Here is a 25,492-nt window from a genome sequence, read left to right as displayed (position 1 = left end):
CTTTTATGATTCCCCTGTTCTTTCTACTACGTTGCCCCCCCCCTTTGAAACCCACTGTGTTTCTTTACTGTGGCTCACCTGGCTTCAGTGTGAGTCTCCTTTCAAGTCTGTATTTAATTTAATTTAGGGAGAAAGGGAGGAGGGGTGAGGCAGATATCGAGAGGAAAAATAAATGTGGTGAAAAGAGGAAGAGAGAGAGTAGAAAAGAGAAAGGAGAGGAGCTTCCTCTCTTCAAAATGAAATACAAAGAGAATGTTCCTTTTGGCACATCCTTCTCTCAGTAACGTCTGAAGCAGCTCTTTCTTTTCTAATTTGTACTCGTCATTATTTTTGCCAGGTCTATGATTGACCTTTAAGTCGTTAAAGGTCAATCAAAGCCGTTAAAGGCTCTTTCCCTGTGTGACGAGAGCACGCCAGTGCATCAGTGTTAGCGTGTTCGCGGCTCTGAGCTGCCGTGTTTCGGTGGATATGCATTAATAATGCGTTAATAATGCGTTAATAATGCGTTAATAATGCGTCAATGATGATGCCGTCCCGTGTCAACCACGCTTATTAAGCGTGCGAGAGAAAGCTCCATATAGCCCCACTGACGCTTGTTATTTATTAATTTCTTATTCATTGCGTCTATGAATCAAGTTTGCATCCAGGGAGGTTTGGAGTTCCTCAAAGCCACCGGACTCCTTTGACAGAAGCAGTCGTTTAACCAGACGGAAGGAAACCGATTGAGGACCGCCGGCTCTTCTGTTCAAGGAGCGCTTCATTTATTCACTGAGTCCGTTTCTGCTTCACCTCAGACAGGAAACACTCATTGAAAAGACAAACAGGAGAGGAACTGTCTTCTTATCATTGTGCGTTTGGTTTTGATTATCATGTGCTTCTTATCAAAAGAGGAGTTGTGTGTTTTTATGAACGTGTGTTGTATTTATTGTGCGTGATCATTTTACGACCTGCTCTCCAACTAGATCACTGGCTCCGAAGCTGGAGATGAAGAAGGTGGAGCAAAAGAAAAAGGGGGAGAGGAGGAGAAGAAGAAGGAGTACAAGAAGAATAGCTGCTGGCTCTAAGCATCTAAAAAGTTCTGCTCACTTGGATCAACATGTAGGTGAACGATTCAGTAGAAGAAGAAGAAGGAGAAGAAGAAGAAGAAGGAGGTGGAGAAGAGGAAGGAGAAGAAGAAGAAGAATGAGAAGAAGGAGGTGGAGAAGAAGCAGACTAAAAAGAAGGAGGAGGAGAACAACAGGAAGAAAAGTAGGAAGAAGAAAGAGGTGAAGAAGGAGAACAATGGGAAGAAGAAAAAGGTGAAAGAGGGGAAGAAGGAGAAGAAGAGGAAGAAAAAGAATGTGAAAGAGAAGGAGAAGAAGAAGAGGAAGAAGAAGAAAAGGAAAAGGAGAAAGAGGAAAAAGAACAAGAGGAAGAAAAATTAGAAAGAGGTGAAGAAGAGGGAGAAGAATGAGGAGAAAGAGGTGAAGAAAAGGAAGAGGAAGAAGAAGAAGGTGAAAGAGGTGCAGGGTAATGTGAAGAAGAAGAAGAAGAAGAAGAAGAAGAAGAAGAAGAAGAAGAAGAAGAAGAAGAAAAAGAAGAAGAAGGTAAAAGGTGAAGAAGAGGAAGAAGAAGAAGGTGAAAGAGGGGAAGAAGAAGGAGAAGAAGAAGAGGAAGAAGGACAACACATTGGCATGAAGAAGAGTCTGGTGGATGAAAAACGTGCCTTTAATCCGGCCTCTTTGTTACTGAGTCACACAGCCGGTTGATTGACAGCTGGGATCTCAAAGACATCGACTCTCCATCTGACTTTTTAAAGCGACAGGCCGGCGTCTCAATTATTAACGACCAGACAAGTGCTGCAGATCAATACTCGGGTTAATAGCTACCGCACGACCTCCTGATAGAAAAGGTCTTCTGTGTCCCCGTCGGGTTTGTTTCAATACAGAAAAAGAGGAAACGAGGCTTCAGCCTCTCGTGGAAAACAGAGTTGTATTTGTTGTGTGGATCATTTTTCTTTTTTTTGACAATTTTTGAAAATATAATTGATTAAGATCTGACCGAAAGACCTTGTTATCAAGGATGTATTGAAAGAGGAAGTCATTCAGAAATGCTGGGGACGGTTTCTTCTGGGTCTCTTTTTCTTCTGCTAAGTATTAGCACAGTTCAGCTGGCACTTTCATTTTAAATTAGCACGCTGGCGGCTTCGCTAATTACCTGATAACAAACCTCTCTGGAGGGACAGGCATTACATCTATACACTATGCAAAGTCTGAATAACAACAGCTCATATTATATGAGCTATTACTACTTATTACTATGCAGGGGTTGAAACTAACTACACGTAAACTAAAAGTACATTAGTCATTTATTGCTTGCAACAATTAAAAGAAAATGTGCTCACAATGTTCAGAGTTTAGAGGCTCCACAAACAGCTGTTATCCATCCAACTCATTTTTCTAAAACTAATGAAAAATATTCAATTCCTATCCCTAAATTTGAGTTTTTCCTTCAGTATAGTAAATAAAAGAAGAAGAAAAGGGCAACTTTTACCTGCACCATGGGTCATAAAGGTGCACTTTTCTGTCTGTATTAATATTGTATTAATGTGCATATTGGTGATGCCCATTAGAGGTTCTACTCAGATGTTACAGTTTTGAATGGGGCTCAAGTTGAAACACTTTAGTGTAATGTGGGAGTGTTGTGGAGGAGGGCCAAGAGGAGGGTTAAAAACAAGACACGAGGAACCGATTAGTTTTTACACGAAGTTCTCCCTCAGCACCCAAAATCCTTTTGCACAGTTTGCAGTTTGGTTCAGTGAAGGTTTGGTGAAGGTGTGCCTCTTGTCTCCCTCATCGTTACTAAAGGGCTGCGGGTATCTTAACACAACCATTACAAGTGTGTATGCTTGAGCTGCAACAGCTTGCAATACGTGTTCAATCTCATCTGTTAATTGTGCTGATGAAAGATATAATCTAGACAGCATTATACTGCTTTCAGAATGTCTTAGGCAACACAAATGATAAGTACCGTAACTTGATTTCTTTGAGGGGGTTGAACAAACACAAACCCTCCATCCCTCAGCTCAACAATAACACCACACTGCAAAAATGCTCCTATAATAACTCTGCATGTCATTTGCATTTTGGCAGCAGAGTGAAGTGTCTTCGAAGGCCAACTGCTCACTTGTTAAGGAGCTTGGTCTTCCATTATTGGGCATTTGAAGAGAGGAGCACGGTGATGGAGATCCTCGGGCGGTTTATGTTCCAAAACAGTGTACTGAATGGAAAGTATGTTTGGAAGGAGAAACTCGAACCACCAGCACAGCCAGCCACCGACTTCAGAGAGTAGTCATTTTGTGCTGTGGGGCAATAAACGTCTTAATGATTGCCCCTTTAAGACCAAGGCTATACATCATCTCACTTTACAGAACCTCTTCACGTAGACGCCTTCTGCCTTTCAAAAGAAGTTCCTTTACTGGTCTCTTCAGTCAGTATTACCTCCTTGTGTTAAATATGATTAATGCACCACTACACATTTAATACACATGTTCTACTCAATTTCACCAGGTTAGGACTTCACTCAGGAGACTGCTGTGTGTCCCAAACCAAACGTAACTGCTGACCTCATGCTTTACATGTGGCGTTGTTTACAGTAACGTTGTGTAAAGTAACGTTGTGTGAAGTAACTTTAAAGTAACAGTGTTTAAAATAACATTGTTTAACGGAAATGTTGTTGACAGTAACGTTGTTGACAATAACGTTGTGTAAAGTAACGTTGTTTAACGTAACGTTGTTTAACGTAACGTTGTTTAACGTAATGTTGTTTAACGTAACGTTGTTTAACATAATGTTTTTTACAGTAATGTTGTTTAACGTTGTTTAACGTAACGTTGTTTAACGTAACGTTGTTTAACATAATGTTTTTTACAGTAATGTTGTTTAACGTAACGTTGTTTAACATAATGTTTTTTACAGTAATGTTGTTTAACGTTGTTTAACGTAACGTTGTTTAACGTAACGTTGTTTAACGTAACGTTGTTTAACATAATGTTTTTTACAGTAATGTTGTTTAACGTAATGTTGTTTAAATAATGTTGTTTAAAGTAATGTTGTTTAACGTAACGTTGTTTAACATAATGTTTTTTACAGTAATGTTGTTTAACGTAATGTTGTTTAACGTAACGTTGTTTAACATAATGTTTTTTACAGTAATGTTGTTTAACGTTGTTTAACGTAACGTTGTTTAACGTAACGTTGTTTAACATAATGTTTTTTACAGTAATGTTGTTTAACGTAATGTTGTTTAAATAATGTTGTTTAAAGTAATGTTGTTTAACGTAACGTTGTTTAACATAATGTTTTTTACAGTAATGTTGTTTAACGTAATGTTGTTTAACGTAACGTTGTTTAACATAATGTTTTTTACAGTAATGTTGTTTAACGTAATGTTGTTTAACGTAACGTTGTTTAACATAATGTTTTTTACAGTAATGTTGTTTAACGTAACGTTGTTTAACATAATGTTTTTTACAGTAATGTTGTTTAACGTAACTTTAAAGTAACAGTGTTTAACGTAACGTTGTTTACCGGAAATGTTGTTTAACGTAACGTTGTTTAACGTAATGTTGTTTAACGTAATGTTTTTTACAGTAATGTTGTTTAACGTAACTTTAAAGTAACAGTGTTTAACGTAACGTTGTTTAACGTAATGTTGTTTAACGTAATGTTGTTTAACGTAACGTTGTTTAACATAATGTTTTTTACAGTAATGTTTTTTACAGTAATGTTGTTTAACGTAATGTTGTTTAACGTAATGTTGTTTAACGTAACGTTGTTTAACATAATGTTTTTTACAGTAATGTTGTTTAACGTAATGTTGTTTAACGTAACGTTGTTTAACATAATGTTTTTTACAGTAATGTTGTTTAACGTAATGTTGTTTAAATAATGTTGTTTAAAGTAACATTGTTTAAAGTAACGTTGTTTTAAGTACATTTGTTACGCTTTTTATGTAACGTTAAGTAACCTTATGTAAGAAAGTCTGCTAAAGCTGGCTGTTGTTTATGTACGTACGGTTGTTACGGCATTTGATTATCCTAACCAAAACAATAATTTTGCAACGTTAAACATGTGTCATAGTGCATTTCTGCAAATGTAATACAATGCTGATATAAAACTGTTGGGGTTTGGAAATGTCCACATTCAAGGTATCCCGTAGTTACACGTACAACCACAACATCTTTTCTGGAAACTGGGTTCTGTTGCACTGAACACTAAACATGAGGTGTCCTGCATCTCTCTCACATGGGTTCAATTCCATACAGGCCCGTTGCTTCAAGCATATTTGTGATCCAAATTCAGTGTACACTTTTCTTGCCTGAGAAAACAATAACGAGCGGCAAACTTGGAACCTCCGGATCCTGAATTTAATAAACTATAATATTCCATGGACTGTATGATAAGATAAGGCCAGATATAATAAGATAATAAAACAGCAGCAGAAGAAGAATATTCCTTCTCCTCACCTACAAAGCCTTAATTTGTGAGGCACCATCATATCTTAAGGAGATCATAGTACCATATTACCCCACTAGAGAGCTCATAGTACCATATTACCCCACTAGAGAGCTCATAGTACCATATTACCCCACTAGAGAGCTCATAGTACCATATTACCCCACTAGAGAGCTCATAGTACCATATTACCCCACTAGAGAGCTCATAGTACCATATTACCCCACTAGAGAGCTCATAGTACCATATTACCTCACTGGAGAGCTCATAGTACCATATTACCCCACTGGAGAGCTCATAGTACCATATTACCCCACTAGAGAGCTCATAGTACCATATTACCTCACTGGAGAGCTCATAGTACCATATTACCTCACTAGAGAGGTTATAGTACCATATTACCTCACTGGAGAGCTCATAGTACCATATTACCTCACTAGAGAGGTTATAGTACCATATTACCCCACTAGAGAGCTCATAGTACCATATTACCTCACTGGAGAGCTCATAGTACCATATTACCTCACTGGAGAGCTCATAGTACCATATTACCCCACTAGAGAGCTCATAGTACCATATTACCTCACTGGAGAGCTCATAGTACCATATTACCTCACTAGAGAGGTTATAGTACCATATTACCTCACTGGAGAGCTCATAGTACCATATTACCTCACTAGAGAGGTTATAGTACCATATTACCCCACTAGAGAGCTCATAGTACCATATTACCTCACTGGAGAGCTCATAGTACCATATTACCTCACTGGAGAGCTCATAGTACCATATTACCCCACTAGAGAGCTCATAGTACCATATTACCTCACTGGAGAGCTCATAGTACCATATTACCCCACTAGAGAGCTCATAGTACCATATTACCCCACTAGAGAGCTCATAGTATCATATTACCCCACTGGAGAGCTCATAGTACCATATTACCTCACTGGAGAGCTCATAGTACCATATTACCTCACTAGAGAGGTTATAGTACCACATTACCTCACTGGAGAGCTCATAGTACCATATTACCTCACTAGAGAGCTCATTGTACCATATTACCTCACTGGAGAGCTCATAGTACCATATTACCCCACTAGAGAGGTTATAGTACCATATTACCCCACTAGAGAGCTCATAGTACCACTTTACCCCACTAGAGAGCTCATAGTACCATATTACCCCACCAGAGAGCTCATAGTACCATATTACCCCACCAGAGAGGTTATAGTACCATATTACCCCACCAGAGAGCTTATAGTACCATATTGCCCCACTAGAGAGCTGCGCTCACTAAATGCGGGGCTACTTGTGGTTCCTAGAGTCCTAAAAAGTAGGATGGGAGCAAGAGCCTTCAATTATCAAGCTCCTCTTTTATGGAACCAGCTTCCACTTTCAGTCCGGGAGGCAGACACAGTCACCTCATTCAAGAATAGACTTAAGACTTTCCTCTTTAATAGCCCTTATAGTTAGGGCTGAATCAGGTTTGCCCTGGTCCAGCCCCTTGATATGCTGCTATAGGCTTATAGGCTGCTGGGGGATGTTTTAGGATACACTGAGCACCTATCTCCTCTTCTCTATCTCCTTATGGATGAATGTATGTCCCTTTAATGCACATTACTAACTCTACTTCTTCTTCGTGCTTTCTCTTCTCACAGGTTTACATGGATCATGGATCTGCTGTCGTCCTGCCCAACACCCACTGCTACTATGATTATTATTATTAGTCACATTACTTGTTATTAGTGATACAATTATTGTTTTTATTGTCATTAATATTCTACTACATCCACTGCTGCTGTTATTTTTAGTAGTTGTAGCTTTTTCATCATGCCTATTACTCTGTCTGAAACCTGCATTCAACAATTTACTTGAGTAGAATTACAAAAGTATTACCATCAAAATCTACCTCATTCCATGTAATTCTTGGATAATAATAACTGATGGATAAAGGTGTTTATCAGCAATGTTGCAGCTGGTAGAGGTAGAGTTTAAGTTTGCTCAAGCTAAATTATAACTTATTCGATGACTACATTTCTTATTGATAATCTGAATCTGCAACAATATTTCGTAGAAGGTCGTTCTATAAACTACAATACTTGAGCCTGTATTTCTAATTCAAAGTCTGTATGAACCAGCTATGAGGTGGAGAAGAGGCTTTGATCCGTTTGACTTCAAACCAATGCAGTTTCTTTCAGTACAAGACACGCATTGTATTGTGAGATCAAACGGTAAAAATGCATTCAAAAAAGAGAATAAAACAACTCTGTATCCGGTTATGATGGAGGATAAAAACCCTTAAGACCGTGATGCGGGGGCAATTTTACAAGACGATCGAGACACTTTTACAAGCAGGAGTTTTTATGCTCGCCGTCAGTTGGCTACTTTATATCGTACATATATCTCGGCCTCGGAGGATATATAAGTGCACTTTAACGCCCCGCAGAAGGACAGGACCATCCGGCCCGCTCACCGTTGAAGCTGATGCTGCGGATGTACTTGAGTAGTTTCTTCCCTCCGGCCAGGTCCATGTCGGGGCAGATGCCGGAGTTCTCCGGACACAGGTCCCTCTGCATGTTGTGGAGGGCGTGGGCCACGGCGTACACGGCGTCGATCACGAACTGGACCTTGCCCTCCTGCTCGTACTTGGAGTCGATGCTGATGCGCTCCTGACCTGAGAGAGACAGGCAGAGACGACACAGACTTCCAAAACTCAATATTTACAAGGGGGGGGTGGATGGAGAGTTAACTTCACATAATACAAACTGGATTGTTTCTGCAGGAAAAGAAAGACAAAGATATTGTCTTAATTCATGTTTAGAGTTACTAATAAATATAGGTAGTGGTAGAGGAAGTATTCAGTTATTTAACTTGAAAAGTACTAATACTACACTGTGAAAATACTCGATAGAAGTTCTGCTTTGAAAATGTTGAAGTAAAAACATGTAAGTATAAATAGAAAAATCTATTTAAAGTATTAAAAGTATAAAAGTGTCCCCTGTGACTGTTATTATAGTGTTATATAGTGTACCATTAATGAATGTAAGATCAATATTTTTGCTGTTGTAGGAGCTCATTTCTAACTTAGAATTGTCATTGTGTTTATTAATCTGCTAATTATGTTCTTTGGTTTGAACGAAATAATGAATGTAATGAGAAATGTTGTCATGATTAGCCAGAATACCTTTCACAATGTTTCTTTATTCCAACCAACAGTCCACACCTACACATCATTACTAATAAAGAAGCACAAATAATAAGTTTCCCACCCACACAAGTGGAGTTACCAAACAATGCATGTCGTGGTGTTTCTTTCTGTGACCTCTGGTTGAATGTGAATGTCGAATGGCATTAAAGTTACTGAGCTACAGCTGATTGCGTCAGAAGAATATTGCTCTTCATCATACATTCCAACTCGACTTCAAACTGAACAGATTCTCTGTTTGTAACAAGAAATAAACAAAAAAACACCATCAAAAGATTTTTCTTCTTCACTCTAAAGAAATAGTTTCAAATACTAAATCATATAATGTTTATTGTAAAAGGACCACATGTCATAAAGGGTGGGAACCACTGGTTTATCCTTTAACAATGTATTTTATTTTGAAATCTTATCAAACTGTATTTTTTTTTAATGCATCTTAGTGCTGAACCTAAAACCAAGGTACTGAGCAGCCTGGTTTAAATGTAAAACCATGGTACCGAGCAGCCTGGTTTAAATGTAAAACCAAGGTACTGAGCAGCCTGGTTTAAATGTAAAACCATGGTACCGAGCAGCCTGGTTTAAATGTAAAACCATGGTGCTGAGCAGCCTGGTTTAAATGTAAAACCAAAGGTACTGAGCAGCCTGGTTTAAATGTAAAACCATGGTACCGAGCAGCCTGGTTTAAATGTAAAACCAAGGTACTGAGCAGCCTGGTTTAAATGTAAAACCATGGTACCGAGCAGCCTGGTTTAAATGTAAAACCATGGTGCTGAGCAGCCTGGTTTAAATGTAAAACCAAAGGTACTGAGCAGCCTGGTTTAAATGTAAAACCAAGGTGCTGAGCAGCCTGGTTTAAATGTAAAACCAAAGGTACTGAGCAGCCTGGTTTAAATGTAAAACCATGGTGCTGAGCAGCCTGGTTTGAATGTAAAACCAAAGGTACTGAGGAGTCTGGTTTAAATGTAAAACCAAAGGTACTGAGGAGCCTGGTTTAAATGTAAAACCAAAGGTACTGAGCAGCCTGGTTTAAATGTAAAAACAAGGTGCTGAGCAGCCTGGTTTAAATGTAAAACCATGGTGCTGAGCAGCCTGGTTTAAATGTAAAACCAAAGGTACTGAGGAGTCTGGTTTAAATGTAAAAGCAAGGTGCTGACCAGCCTGGTTTAAATGTAAAACCAAAGGTACTGAGCAGCCTGGTTTAAATGTAAAACCAAAGGTACTGAGCAGCCTGGTTTAAATGTAAAACCATGGTACCGAGCAGCCTGGTTTAAATGTAAAACCATGGTACCGAGCAGCCTGGTTTAAATGTAAAACCAAAGGTACTGAGCAGCCTGGTTTAAATGTAAAACCAAAGGTACTGATCAGCCTTAGTTTAAATGTAAAAGCAAGGTGCTGAGCAGCCTGGTTTAAATGTAAAACCATGGTGCTGAGCAGCCTGGTTTAAATGTAAAACCAAAGGTACTGAGCAGCCTGGTTTAAATGTAAAAACAAGGTGCTGAGCAGCCTGGTTTAAATGTAAAACCAAAGGTGCTGAGCAGCCTGGTTTAAATGTAAAACCATGGTGCTGAGCAGCCTGGTTTAAATGTAAAACCAAAGGTACTGATCAGCCTTAGTTTAAATGTAAAAGCAAGGTGCTGAGCAGCCTGGTTTAAATGTAAAACCATGGTGCTGAGCAGCCTGGTTTAAATGTAAAACCAAAGGTACTGAGCAGCCTGGTTTAAATGTAAAAACAAGGTGCTGAGCAGCCTGGTTTAAATGTAAAACCAAAGGTGCTGAGCAGCCTGGTTTAAATGTAAAACCATGGTGCTGAGCAGCCTGGTTTAAATGTAAAACCAAAGGTACTGAGCAGCCTGGTTTAAATGTAAAAACAAGGTGCTGAGCAGCCTGGTTTAAATGTAAAACCAAAGGTGCTGAGCAGCCTGGTTTAAATGTAAAACCAAAGGTACTGATCAGCCTTAGTTTAAATGTAAAAGCAAGGTGCTGAGCAGCCTGGTTTAAATGTAAAACCATGGTGCTGAGCAGCCTGGTTTAAATGTAAAACCAAAGGTACTGATCAGCCTTAGTTTAAATGTAAAAGCAAGGTGCTGAGCAGCCTGGTTTAAATGTAAAAGCAAGGTGCTGAGCAGCCTGGTTTAAATGTAAAACCAAAGGTACTGAGCAGCCTGGTTTGAATGTAAAAACAAGGTGCTGAGCAGCCTGGTTTGAATGTAAAACCAAAGGTACTGAGGAGCCTGGTTTGAATGTAAAACTAAAGGTACTGAGGAACTAAAGGCCAAAAACTAAAGGCCAATTGAAGAAATCAGACAAAACCAAAACTAAGAGGTTATTTCATGGGATGTCAGTCCCGTCTCATCACTGCATAAAAACGCCCGATTAAAGCACCCAAATAATGCTGTAAAGCAGTAACACAATGGTAAGAAATAACAAATCATCATCATCAAATGACATGTAATGTAATCATGAGCTTATCTCCAGTTGTTCTGCACCCGATCAAGCACTTTGATGAAAGATAGGTAGTAAAAATAAAAGCAAAGAAGCTTTTGTCATGATGAGGTTAACTGATGATGACGAGGAGAGGAAGAGATGCAATCACATCCACACAATTACAAGGACCGTGGGGTAGATTGTAGCCGGCTGATATTCGTTGTGCATATCGATGCGATGCACAATTACTTAGTAATTGTTTTTCTGGTGTTTCATGAGACTGCTGGAAAAACATTATGCCGCAAAATAACTCAAAGTGTTTATAGGACCCCGGCTCTGTTTGGGTTCTGAAAAAAGGAAGAACAAAAAAAGACTTTGATATTTGGTTGTTTCACACTAAAAAGAAGACTGTTTCTTCTGCCGCAGGAATGAGTCATAAAAAAAGGCAGAAAAGAGTTTTATTTTTTATGCTTGAGATCAGAAAACCCTTTGAATATATTTTTTTACACATCGCATTACAAATATTTAGAATTTCTTGCCCATCCACTGTAGATGTGCAATACGCCAGTATTTTGCCTCATAACCTAAACAAAGAAACAAGTTATGTCCCATGAGACATATCTCCCTGGGACAAATCAACAGTGCAGAGTACCTGGAGAATTATTGATGCTTCTTCCTATGCAATAAAACAACAAAACAAGAGAACGAAGACGACGAAGGAAAGGGCAGCGGCCCCTTTCTGAGTCAGGAAAGCAAATATATATTGAATATAGATATAATGCTTGCGTGTAAAAGAGAGAGAGCAGCAGATATTGCTGGGATTTCTTCATCCACCACATTAACTTCCGTGTGAGTCTCTTTCAAGTTGTCATTAGCTTTCATGCTCTCCATCGCTCCCTCGCTCTCCTCTCATGCATGTCTTTTCTCCTGCAGTCACACACTGGATCATAAACAAGGTTACATGTTAGCTCCATTTCAACGTAGTTACATTATTATCACTGAACCTGCTGATTTTTACGCTAAGGGTTTGCAAGCAGATTTATCAAGATAAATTAAAATGTTCAGCCAATTATTATGTGACATGTAATAGACATTTTTTTCATAACTTATACAAATAAAATAAAATACAATTCAGCTTGTTTCACAACTGTAATGCTGGACTGTGTGTGTTATAAGGATGAAGAAATATATTAATAATATAAAATGATATATAAAAAGTCAAAACTCTTACATCACGCAGCTCAACAGGGAATGATGGGACGTCTTTGGAACGCCACGAACCTTCTCTGGACACGTTCTCGTGAATGACCGACCACCATCCGTGTGTCTGAACTCTACGCGTGAGTTATGAACGCTATACATATATACATACATATACATATATATATGTATACACACACATATATATATATATATATATATATATATATATATTAAATAAAATTTCAATATAGTTTATTTTGTATAGCCCAATATCACAAATTACAAATTTGCGTCAGAGGGCTTTACAATCTGTACACATACGACATCCCTGACCTTTGACCTCACATCGGATCAGGAAAACCTCCCAAAAAATAAGAAAAAATATATATATATTTTTTTTATATATCTATAAAAAAGTCTTGAGAAGTAAGGTCTCCCTCAGATGTTTCCGTTTTGTTCACATGAACAAACAGTTGAGTAGACAGTTAACCATTTGCAGGACTAGTCAGTTAACGACTCACATGAGAAGCCAGTTAATGACTCACATGAGTAGACTGTTAACGACTCACATGAGTAGACAGTTAACGATTCGCAGGACTAGTCAGTTAACGACTCACATGAGTAGCCAGTTAATGACTCACATGAGTAGACTGTTAACGACTCAGGTAACTAGCCAGTTAACGAACTCACATGAGTAGACAGTTAACGATTTGCAGGACTAGTCAGTTAACGACTCACATGAGAAGCCAGTTAATGACTCACATGAGTAGACCGTTAATGACTCACATGAGTAGACTGTTAACGACTCACATGAGTAGACAGTTAACGATTCGCAGGACTAGTCAGTTAACGACTCACATGAGTAGCCAGTTAATGACTCACATGAGTAGACTGTTAACGACTCAGGTAACTAGCCAGTTAACGACTCACATGAGTAGACAGTTAACGATTTGCAGGACTAGTCAGTTAACGACTCAGGTAACTAGACAGTTAACGAACTCACATGAGTAGACAGTTAACGACTCACATGAGTAGACAGTTAACGACTCACATGAATAGACAGTTAACGATCACATAACTAGCCAGTAAACGACTCACATGAGTAGACAGTTAACAACTCACATGAGTAGACAGTTAACGACTCACATGAGTAGACAGTTAACGACTCACATGAGTAGACAGTTAACGATCACATAACTAGCCAGTTAACGACTCACGTAACTAGCCAGTAAACGACTCACGTAACTAGCCAGTTAACGACCCATGTAACCAACCAGTTAACGACTCACGTAACTAGCCAGTTAATGACTCACGTAACTAGCTAGTTAACGACCCATGTAACCAACCAGTTAACGACTCACGTAACTAGCCAGTTAACGACTCACGTAACTAGCTAGTTAACGACCCATGTAACCAACCAGTTAACGACTCACATGACTAGACAGTTAATGACTCACGTAACTAGCCAGTTAACGACCCACATAACTAACCAGTTAACAACTCACGTAACTAGCCAGTTAACCACTCACATGAGTAGACAGTTAACGACTCACATGACTAGCCAGTTAACGACTCATATGAGTAGACAGTTAACGACTCACATAACTAGCCAGTTAACGACCCATGTAACTAACCAGTTAACGACTCACATGACTAGACAGTTAGTGACTCACGTAACTAGCCAGTTAACGACCCACGTAACTAACCAGTTAACAACTCACGTAACTAGCCAGTTAATGACTCACGTAACTAGCCAGTTAACGACTCACGTAACTAGCCAGTTAACGACCCATGTAACCAACCAGTTAACGACTCACATGACTAGACAGTTAATGACTCACGTAACTAGCCAGTTAACGACCCACATAACTAACCAATTAACAACTCACGTAACTAGCCAGTTAACCACTCACGAGTAGACAGTTAACGACTCACATGACTAGCCAGTTAACGACTCATATGAGTAGACAGTTAACGACTCACATGACTAGCCAGTTAACCACTCATATGAGTAGACAGTTAACGACTCACATGACTAGCCAGTTAACGAATCACGTAACTAGCCAGTAAACGACTCACGTAACTAGCCAGTTAACGACTCACATGAGTAGACAGTTAACGACTCACATAACTAGCCAGTTAACGACCCATGTAACTAACCAGTTAACGACTCACGTAACTAGCCAGTTAACGACCCATGTAACTAACCAGTTAACGAATCACGTAACTAGCCAGTAAACGACTCACGTAACTAGCCAGTTAACGACCCATGTAACTAACCAGTTAACGACCCATGTAACTAACCAGTTAACGACTCATGTAATTAGCCAGTTAACGACCCATGTAACTAACCAGTTAACGACTCACGTAACTAGCCAGTTAACGACTCACATGAGTAGACAGTTAACGACTCACGTGACTAGCCAGTTAATGACTCTCGTGACTCAAGAGACTAACAAAACAAGTCATGTGACCAACGACTTGACAAAAATTAGTTCATGTTGACTTTTAGTCAGTACTATCCTAGGTAAAAACAGTTTTTATTCTGATGACATAAAAGTGTTTCATTTTGACGACTTTACTTAAGATTTCATTACGTTTTTCTTTTTTTTCTTTTTACAAAACAAATAATGGGTTGATAAATATGAAATATAAAAACTTCAAATCTCTTTCATTTCAGTTATCTTCAAGTCATCTTCAAGTCTTTCATCTCACACGATGGTCCGAACAATGTCATTCTTGTCTGAACTGGTCTCCTGTAAGCTGAGGACACATTTGGGAAAATGAATCTCTAAGTTGAGGAATATAAATAAAAATCATTATGCGAGGGTGTGCATGCAGACAAATGTGTTGTGTGGTTCGGCGCTTGGGCCTCAGCTGGGATCTCATTAATGGACAAAGTCAACTATGCAACTCACTGTATCACTGAATAGACTTCTTGAATAATCACATACCCGCTGAATTATGTATGTTACTCCCCATCTCTCGCTCCTCCACACAAACAAATCCCAGTTTAACCTTTGTTTGCTCGTAAACACCCAGAGAAGGAGGCGTATTTTCCTTCCGAGAAATGAAATATTACTCAGGGATAGATGTCCAGAACCAATAATGTCACACTTGAGATACGACCGACTTCCATCCTTCCAAAATCAATATTTGGTCCGACCAAAACTATATTGTATTCGTATTTCTGGAGGTCTTTGAAGACAACAAATGCTCCCTGACTAAATGGAGCCAAAGGTTCACATGTGTCTATGTGAGCGTTTGCATTAGTATTAATAAGAATACGTGATTGGATTCATTTTGGTTTGCTGAATAATTGTGACAGACAGTTCAAATCGTTCAAGTTCATCAGTGCTGCAAAACTGCATTTCGCACTCGTGAGTGGTTGACAAATTATATTTAAACTGCATTATTTCCCCTCAGATATGAGCAGGCAGATGAAGCCCAAGTAAAATCAAGGGTGCACAATATTTACTTGCCTCACGATTATTGTGTTGTGCAAGCAAAGAGAAAAATATATAAATATAAGAATCAAAAGGCAGAAGCAGCGTACAGCGTTTGTTGTGTTTTTATTATTATTGTTATTATTATTATTTGTCTTTCGGCTGAGGATGAGTGAAACACAGAAGAAGAAGGAGCGCTATCAATAAATGCTCCAGAATAATCCCGTTACAGGCGGAGCTAGCCGGGCAGCGAATGACACGACATCAGGAGCCACAGATCCCGTGCTACTGGCAGCCAGGGGGCGTGTGGCGTGATGACACGGCGAGGCGACTGTATGCCTGGACGACATTGGCGACTCGTGGTTGGCGCGATGCTGCCATAGCCTCCATTATATCACTTCTTCAGAGAAAGGTGAGCAAAGAGTGGCACCGAAGGCTTTTTGTCTCTCCGACGTGCTTCTGCAGGGTTTGATTGACAGGTGGATAATCCAATCGTCCGCCAAGTCACTTCTTGGAGAGTGCCTCTTGGTGGGTTTCATCGAGTTAGTGTGACGTGTCTTCAAGCCGCTTGTTTTTCAGGTTGAATGAAGAGCCTTTCGGCCCATCGATGTCGAGACGGGGTCAGCCAACGGTGGGTTGTCTTCATTCAATCGCAGAACACTGCGGCGGCCGATGCAGACACACCTGCAAGAGACCTTTCTGGTGAGATAATATCATCCTGCTTGTGCAGAGCAAAATAATGCAAATAGAGTCAAACTGATGCCGCTGACTGACAAACCAGAAAATTAACAACTCAGTTCTGAAGACACAATAACCAGGATGGAATAATCCAGCTCAGAAACTCAATGTGCCGCAACACCAGGAAGCAGATGTTCTCGTCCATTTAACAACTGGCTCTCCCGGCTCCCGGCGCTCCGTTGTTATCCTTAATAACAGTCAACGCCATCTGCTGAATACAATGACTCCTCCCGACCGGTGAGGTGAGTGCCTCGTGCCGTGACATTGTTAGGAGCCGGCTGTTCTCGGCTCGGCGATCGACAGCGCCGGTAATTACCCCCGGGGAACTACAGCTCTCAGCAGACACTGGTGGGAGTCCTCCTATCTCTTGTTAGGAGGCCTCCAGAGGCCCCGGGCACGCTGTGCTCTAACCCCTCTCTGTTTCCTCGCCCTGAGCTTCATGTTATCTTATAAACAGGAGTCTCTCAGTCTAGTCTCTATCACAGGCACTGAACAGGACGCCCAGCGGACCCACTGGCATCCTTTCATGTTGGCTCCAGCCCACAAAGCACCTTGTCCTGGCAGCTAGTTGCTCCCCCCCAGCTATGGCTGTGTGTACACCCCCTGTAACCTCAGGTGGGACCTGCTCTGGTCCTCTCGGTTCACCTGATACTCCGACACACATATCTGCTTGCAGCTACATCATAGTCTGTTGTAAACGATTTATTACACGTCTGTATGTTGGTTATAAATGCTAAATAGGGGGATTAAAGTATCACATATTTCCCAAATCAGACTCCACCCTGGATTTCTCAAAATAAAATAAAAATAATTTACTATTTCAGATCTTTAATCCCTGAAAATTGACGGAGGAAACACAATCACGAGGCATAATATATCATCCCATTGGCAAATATAACTACTTCCACGTTTTCAGATGGAAAACGCCGCGGCAATTAAGCAGCGCAAAGCCACTGAGTGCGACTAATGGTGCATTGCAAAGCAGCACCTCCTCCAAACAAACCAACGGCCGCCTCCTAATGCCGCAGCAGGTGGCAGCTTTATGACGGCAATAAGCTGCTGATGGAATGTTGTAGCTCGAGGTTATGGGTGTGACGTCGATGTGCGGCCACAGACCTCGATGCATAAAACAGCTCGAAGAAGCATGTGGTTCAAAAGGGAGGAGTTTGATCCCAGCATGCACTGGGGGAGAGCTAGGGCATCCACTAAAGGGCTCAACACGCACTCAGGTTCCCCACTCGAGTTCCGCCTGCAGTCACACATTCTCCCATAATGCATCTCAGCCGAGTCACTTTTCAGACCTGGTCCCAGTCTGTCACCGTTGATGATGCATGGTACCCGGTCGGCCTCTGAAAAATGTCGTCCGCTTGCTATACTTGTTTTCCCCGTTTGGTTGTTTGGTGTGAAACTAAATCACACTGTCAATGAAATATCTACAAGAGAAGAGGAGGCGGGCCCCAAATATATACTACTCATCGTATATTGTTTTTAAATATTTGGCAGGTCAACAGCTTATTTGAGGGGAACATAATCCAGCAGAGGCCGGTTGGTGGTATTGATCACCATTTGTCTTTTTGTCTTTCGTCATACTTTACGATCAGATATCCTGAGAACAGGTAATAAAGGATGTTCTGAGAAACCGTGAGTCACCGTAACCACGGGAGGTCCTTGAACATGACACCGTTACTGGGCTCCCAAAATATTGTGCAGATTGCTGCAGCAGAATTAGAGATTAGCCATGCGCACGCACACATGAATGAACACGTCATCAGAGATTACACGTTACATTAACGCCATAATCATCCACACCGGCAATTCGGGTTTTGTATTGTGTTTAATAATAATAGGCCTTAGCTGTCTTTCCAGAAAACAATACATGTCTGTTCAGAAATGTATTTAGATTTCCTGCTGATGCATAAATCCACATATATTTGCTGTTGGAGATTAGTTTTTGTCTTATTTCTTATTCTGGTGGACAATAAATTATGTTAAATAAATGAACAGATGGTGAACTAATCCCTCCCACTTTTTGATCTGGCACCCAACCACGGACACTTTTATCCCTTGCACCATTTGATCCCTATTCCAGAGATGCATCCCATCATCTTAACTGTATGTGTATATATATATATATACTCACTACTCATGCTGAAGCTGAGCGTGTTGATTCATTATCGTCTCCACGCTGATATGACGGGGGCAGAGATGTGAACCTTCTGGGGCCACACAGCCTCATGTTTTATTCATGAGGAAGGCCAACACACTGATTGGTCCGTCCAACACCATCTCCCAGAGTTACGTTTTGCCTTCCAGCTAACTAGCTACAACCAGACCAGTAAACGACTCACGTAACTAGCCAGTTAACGACTCACGTGACTAGCCAGTTAACGACTCACGTAACTAGCCAGTTAACAACTCACGTAACTAGCCAGTTAACAACTCACGTAACTAGCCAGTTAACAACTCACGTAACTAGCCAGTTAACGACTCACGTAACTAGCCAGTTAACGACTCACGTGACTAGCCAGTTAACGACTCACGTAACTAGCCAGTTAACGACTCACGTAACTAGCCAGTTAACAACTCACGTAACTAGCCAGTTAACGACTCACGTAACTAGCCAGTTAACGACTCACGTAACTAGCCAGTTAACGACTCACGTGACTAGCCAGTTAACGACTCACATGAGTAGACAGTTAACGACTCACATGAGTAGCCAGTTAACGACTCACGTGACTAGCCAGTTACCGACTCACATGAGTAGACAGTTAACGACTCACATGAGTAGCCAGTTAACGACTCACGTGACTAGCCAGTTAACGACTCACATGAGCAGCCAGTTAACAACTCACGTAACTAGCCAGTTAACGACTCACGTGACTAGCCAGTTAACGACTCACATGAGTAGACAGTTAATGACTCACATGAGTAGCCAGTTAACGACTCACGTGACTAGCCAGTTAACGACTCACATGAGTAGACAGTTAACGACTCACATGAGTAGACAGTTAACAACTCACGTGACTAGCCAGTCTTTAAAATGACTACAATGATAATAATTGCAAAGAAGAACAACAGATACAAAATGACCCCAAAGAGATGCAGAACTACCACAAAAAACACAGAATGACCATAAAGAATTGCATAAACAACCTCAGAGATGACGCACAATGACCACAACGGAAAGCGAACAACGACAGGCCTCCAAAACAACCTCAAAAAGACACAAGCCAACTACAAAGAGACGCAGAACGTCCTTTCTGGAGGTAAATGAATGAGGAACCGAGAGGGACAAGGTGTCGTGCCTCTTTCAGTCGGGCACTCTCTCTCTGCAGGAGTGAGCTGCCAATGGGTCCAACTACTTCCTTTCAAGGTCTCGGTACCGAAAAAGCATTGTCCTCGTAATTCCTGGTTTCTTTGCAAATAGAAGGCGACACAATGATCATTCCTTTGTGTTGACACAAAAGGATCCCCAGAAGGAGCTTTTAATACTCTGAGTTGGGCTGAACGTCTCCCCGTCTGAGTCATTAGGGTCTCTCTGGAGAATAAATGTGTCTGCTGGAGTCTCTCGTCTCCACGCCGGCTGCTCGGAGGGTTCAGAGGGACTCAGTCACTCAGGAGGCGTGTTCATGATGTAATTGAAGGTTTAATTCTAGGTGGTACAAAGGATCCCAGCCATCTCGGGGGGGCGGGTCGAACCGGTTTCATCGGCGGTCGCGGTCGGCTTCGCACCATACATTACATATATTACATACATTACATACATCAAATACATTACATATATTACATACATTACATACATAACATACATCAAATACATTACATACATCACATATATTACATACATTACATACATCAAATACATTACATACATCAAATACATTACATACATTACATACATTACGTATATTACATACATTACATACATCAAATACATTACATACATTAAATATATTACATATATTACATACATTAAATGCATTACATACATCACATATATAACATACATTACATACATTACATATATTACATACATCAAATACATTACATATATTACATACATTACATACATCAAATACATCACATACATCAAATACATTACATATATGACATACATAACATACATCAAATACATTACATACATCACATATATTACATACATTACATACATCAAATACATTACATACATCAAATACATTACATACATCACATACATTACGTATATTACATACATTACATACATCAAATACATTACATACATCACATATATTACATACATTAAATGCATTACATACATTAAATATATTACATATATTACATACATTACATATATTACATACATTACACACATTACACACATTACATACATTACACACATTACATACACTACACACATTACACATATTACATACATTACACACATTACATACATTAAATACATTACACACATTACACACATTACATACATTACACACATTACATACACTACACACATTACACATATTACATACATTACACACATTACACACATTACATACATTACATACATTACACACATTATACACATTACATACACTACACACATTACACACGTTACACACATTACACACATTACATACATTACATACATTACACACACTACACACATTACACACGTTACACACATTACACACATTACACACATTACATACATTACACACATTACACACATTACATACACTACACACATTACACACGTTACACACATTACACACATTACACATATTACACACACTACACACATTACATACATTACACACATTACACACATTACATACACTACACACATTACACACGTTACACACATTACACACATTACACACATTACATACATTACACATATTACACACATTACATACACTACACACATTACACATATTACACACATTACACACATTACATACACTACACACATTACACACGTTACACACATTACACACATTACACACATTACATACATTACACACATTACACACATTACATACACTACACACATTACACGTATTACACACATTACACACATTACATACACTACACACATTACACATATTACACACATTACACACATTACATACACTACACACATTACACATATTACACACATTACACACATTACATACACTACACACATTACACATATTACATACATTACACACATTACACACATTACACATATTACATACATTACACACATTACACACATTACACATATCACATACATTACACACATTACACACACTACACATTACATACATTAAATACATTACATACATTACACACATTACATACACTACACACATTACACATTACACACGTTACATACATTACACACATTACACACATTACATACACTATACACAATACATACATTACACACATTACACACATTACACACATTACACATATTACATACACTACACACATTACACGTATTACACACATTACATACACTACACACATTACATACATTACACACGTTACACACATTACATACACTACACACATTACATACATTACACACATTACACACATTACATACATTACACACGTTACATACATTACATACATTACACACGTTACACACATTACACACATTAAATACACTACACACATTACACGTATTACATACATTACACACATTACATACATTACACACATTACACAGATTACACATATTACATACACTACACACATTACACACATTACACATATTACATACACTACACACATTACACGCATTACACGTATTACATACATTACACACGTTACACACATTACACACATTACATACACTACACACATTACATACATTACACACATTACATACACTACACACATTACACACATTACATACATTACACACACTACACACATTACATACATTACACACATTACACACATTACATACACTACACACATTACACACATTACATACATTACACACATTACACACATTACATACATTACACACATTACATACACTACACACATTACACACATTACACACATTACATACATTACACACATTACACACATTACATACACTACACGCATTACATACATTACATACACTACACACATTACACACATTACACACATTACATACATTACACACATTACACACATTACATACATTACACACATTACATACACTACACACATTACACACATTACACACATTACACACATTACATACATTACACACATTACATACACTACACACATTTTGGAGTGGATCCGAAACACATCTGGCCCCTCCTTACAGATGTTAGATGTGGTATTTTAGTTTGATCTCAACTTATATTTAACTATAATAAAACTTGGGAGTGTTTTTGCCAATCAATACAATCCAATGTTTGTTTTTGTTGACTCTTTTCCCCTCGCATCATCTAGCGTGTATTCTGAAGCAATAATAATACCGTAATGATATTTCTTGCATTTACATTTAAATCAATCTCGCAAATAGCAGATTGAGAATAGTTTTTTGTGCTTTTTATAATAATAATGATAATAATAATAATAATAATAATAATAATAATAATAATATAAAGCTGTGTGCTCTACTGTTTTATCGTTCATGAGTCTTTTAAGGAGAATATTAACTATAAATGACACGCCTGCAAAGCCCTGGCCTGCAGCTCGTTGCTGTGAGCACAGGTAGGAACTGTGAGGGGGGGACTCACCTGTGCACTTCCTGCTGCTGTCGTCCTTCTTGGAGGAGCTCATCAGCTTGCAGTTGAAGTTCTCCTCCCAGTACTCCGCGAACCACACGTTCCTCCGGTTGTTCTCCAGCGTGCGCGACGTGAAGTACGCGTCGAACCCTGAAAGACCAAAGCGGACGACGGGTCAGCGACACCTCAAAGAACCCCAAGGAGCGAGACCACGGGGCCTGGAAAATCATGTACAAATACCCAGAGTGCACCTCTTTGAATACCACCAGTGAACTTCACCAGAGTGGAGCGTGCTCGTTGGAAACGTGCGCCTTCTCCTGGCTCCCGTTCTGGTGCACGTTCTTTGAACCTTTGCACACACGAGGCGTTTTTGGCACGTGGCGCGAAGGCTCCAGAGCGAGTGAATAGGAGCCAGAAATAGCTGCTGCGCATGTGACCTGCGTTCGCGTCGCACACAAAAGGGCCCCCGGAAGTGTAGGTGTTGGTGTGTAGGTTCCTCTTCGCATAAGTCAATTAAGAGATTATCGCCGACCGCGACCATGAAAAGACTTCCAAAATACAGAGAAAAACGCAAAGGAAAATGTATTCAATCAAAAACAAGATATAATACGTTGTGGAAGTGGCCGCCGGATGAGCGTTAACTTCATGCTGCATCATGCTGCTGTACATCATCTTTTCATACCATCATGTATGTCCTTTATTGTATTTAATATTGTATTGATAAAAAGTAAATCAAAACACAACATCAACGGTAAAATAAATGATGTCATCAGCGTATTTGATGAGGTCTTGTCCTGGGTGGAGGTGCAGTCATGGGTGTACAGGGTGAATAGTTTGGGGCTAAGGCAGCAGCCCTGTGGAGATCCTGTGCTCCCATTCTCACCACCTGGGGTCTTTCTATCAGAAAGTCCAGAATCCAGTTGCAGGTGGGAGTTGGGACGCCGAGGTCTGTCAGCTTCTTGATTAGTTTGCCCGGGCGGATGGTATTAAAGGCAGAACTATAGTCCAGGAAAAGCATCCTGGCATACGTTCTGCGGCTATCCAGGTGTTGCAGAGTGTGGTGTAGAGCTATTGCTACCGCGTCGTCCACTGATCGGTTTGGGGCGGTAGGCAAACTGGAGGGGGTCGACATTGTCCGGGACCGTGTGGTTGATGTGGGTGAGGACCCGTTTTTCTAGGCACTTCATGGCGACTGGTGTGAGTGCCACTGGCCTGAAGTCATTTAAGGTGGGTGTGTCTGGTTTTTTGGGGACTGGTATGATGATGGAGGATTTAAAGATACGGGGAACTACAGCCTGAGATAGTGACAGGTTGAAGATGTCAGCATACACTCCGGCTAGTTGTTCCCCACAGACCTTTAGGACTTTGGGGGGAACTCCATCAGGTCCCACAGCCTTGTAGGGGTTTACCCTCTTCAGGGCCTTCGGGACCTGTGTGTGTGTCACCTGAAAGGCAAAGTCCATGTGGTCACAGGGGGCTTTTGAGGGTGTGTCCGTATTCAGCCTGTCGAACCTGGCATAAAAGTTTTTGAGGCTGTCTGGAAGGGTGGGAACACAGGGGTCTGTGGTTGTTGTGGTTTTCTTGTAGTTAGTGACAGACTGGATCCCCTACCACATCCTGCGCGTGTTATGGTTGAGATAGTAGCCTTCAAGTTTTTGGGAGTGAGCCCTCTTTGCTGCTCTGATGGACTTCTGCAGCTCGTACCAGGCTCTCATATACTCCTCTTGGTCTCCTGACTTGAAGGCATCCCGTCTCTTCCTCATGTTATTTTTTATGTTCCCATTAAACCAGGGTTTTTGGTTGGGGAACATACGCACAGTCCTGGGAGGTGCACATAGGGACGTACACCAGCTGATGTAGTCACTCACAGTCTCTGTGTATTAGTGGATGTCGTTAGTGGCCACTTTGAAAATGCTCCAGTCTGTGGCCTCAAAGCAGCCCTGAAGGCTAGCCTGTGCCCCATCAGTCCAGGTGTTAAAGGTTCTGACGAGGACTGGCTTTGTCTTGAGCCTTTTGTTCACACAGATTGGGGCGACTGTGGGTCAGTGGTTAGCAGGTCCGTCTTTCAATCAGGGGGTTGGTGGTTCAATCCCCGGCCTAGTCGATGTGTCCTTGAGCAAGAACCTTAACCCTGAGTTGTTCCCTGTAGCTGTTCTACAGTGTTATCATGTAACAGTCGCTTTGGATAAAAGCGTCAGCTAAATTACATGTAATGTGATTCAGAAGAGCCGGCCTGATGATGAAAGACTGCCAACCTGCTCTGCGCCTCAC

The 25,492-nt window shown here is 40.2% G+C and overlaps 1 protein-coding gene across 1 annotated transcript in view; it reads right to left on the bottom strand.

Annotated features, from left to right (window-relative positions):
• LOC117730698 (metabotropic glutamate receptor 7) overlaps positions 1 to 25,492 on the bottom strand; it is a 172,987-nt gene that overhangs the window by 44,277 nt on the left and 103,218 nt on the right. Inside the window, exons 5-6 of the mRNA XM_034532561.1 lie at positions 23,234 to 23,371; positions 7,969 to 8,169 (exon numbers count right to left, since the gene is read on the bottom strand). Of these exons, the coding sequence (XP_034388452.1) occupies positions 7,969 to 8,169; positions 23,234 to 23,371 (339 nt within the window). The remainder of the gene's footprint in view (positions 1 to 7,968; positions 8,170 to 23,233; positions 23,372 to 25,492) is intronic.

Source organism: Cyclopterus lumpus, chromosome 5 (genome assembly GCF_009769545.1).
Source record: "Cyclopterus lumpus isolate fCycLum1 chromosome 5, fCycLum1.pri, whole genome shotgun sequence".
Taxonomy (NCBI): domain Eukaryota; kingdom Metazoa; phylum Chordata; class Actinopteri; order Perciformes; family Cyclopteridae; genus Cyclopterus; species Cyclopterus lumpus.
This window is presented reverse-complemented; position numbering and strand designations above follow the sequence as displayed.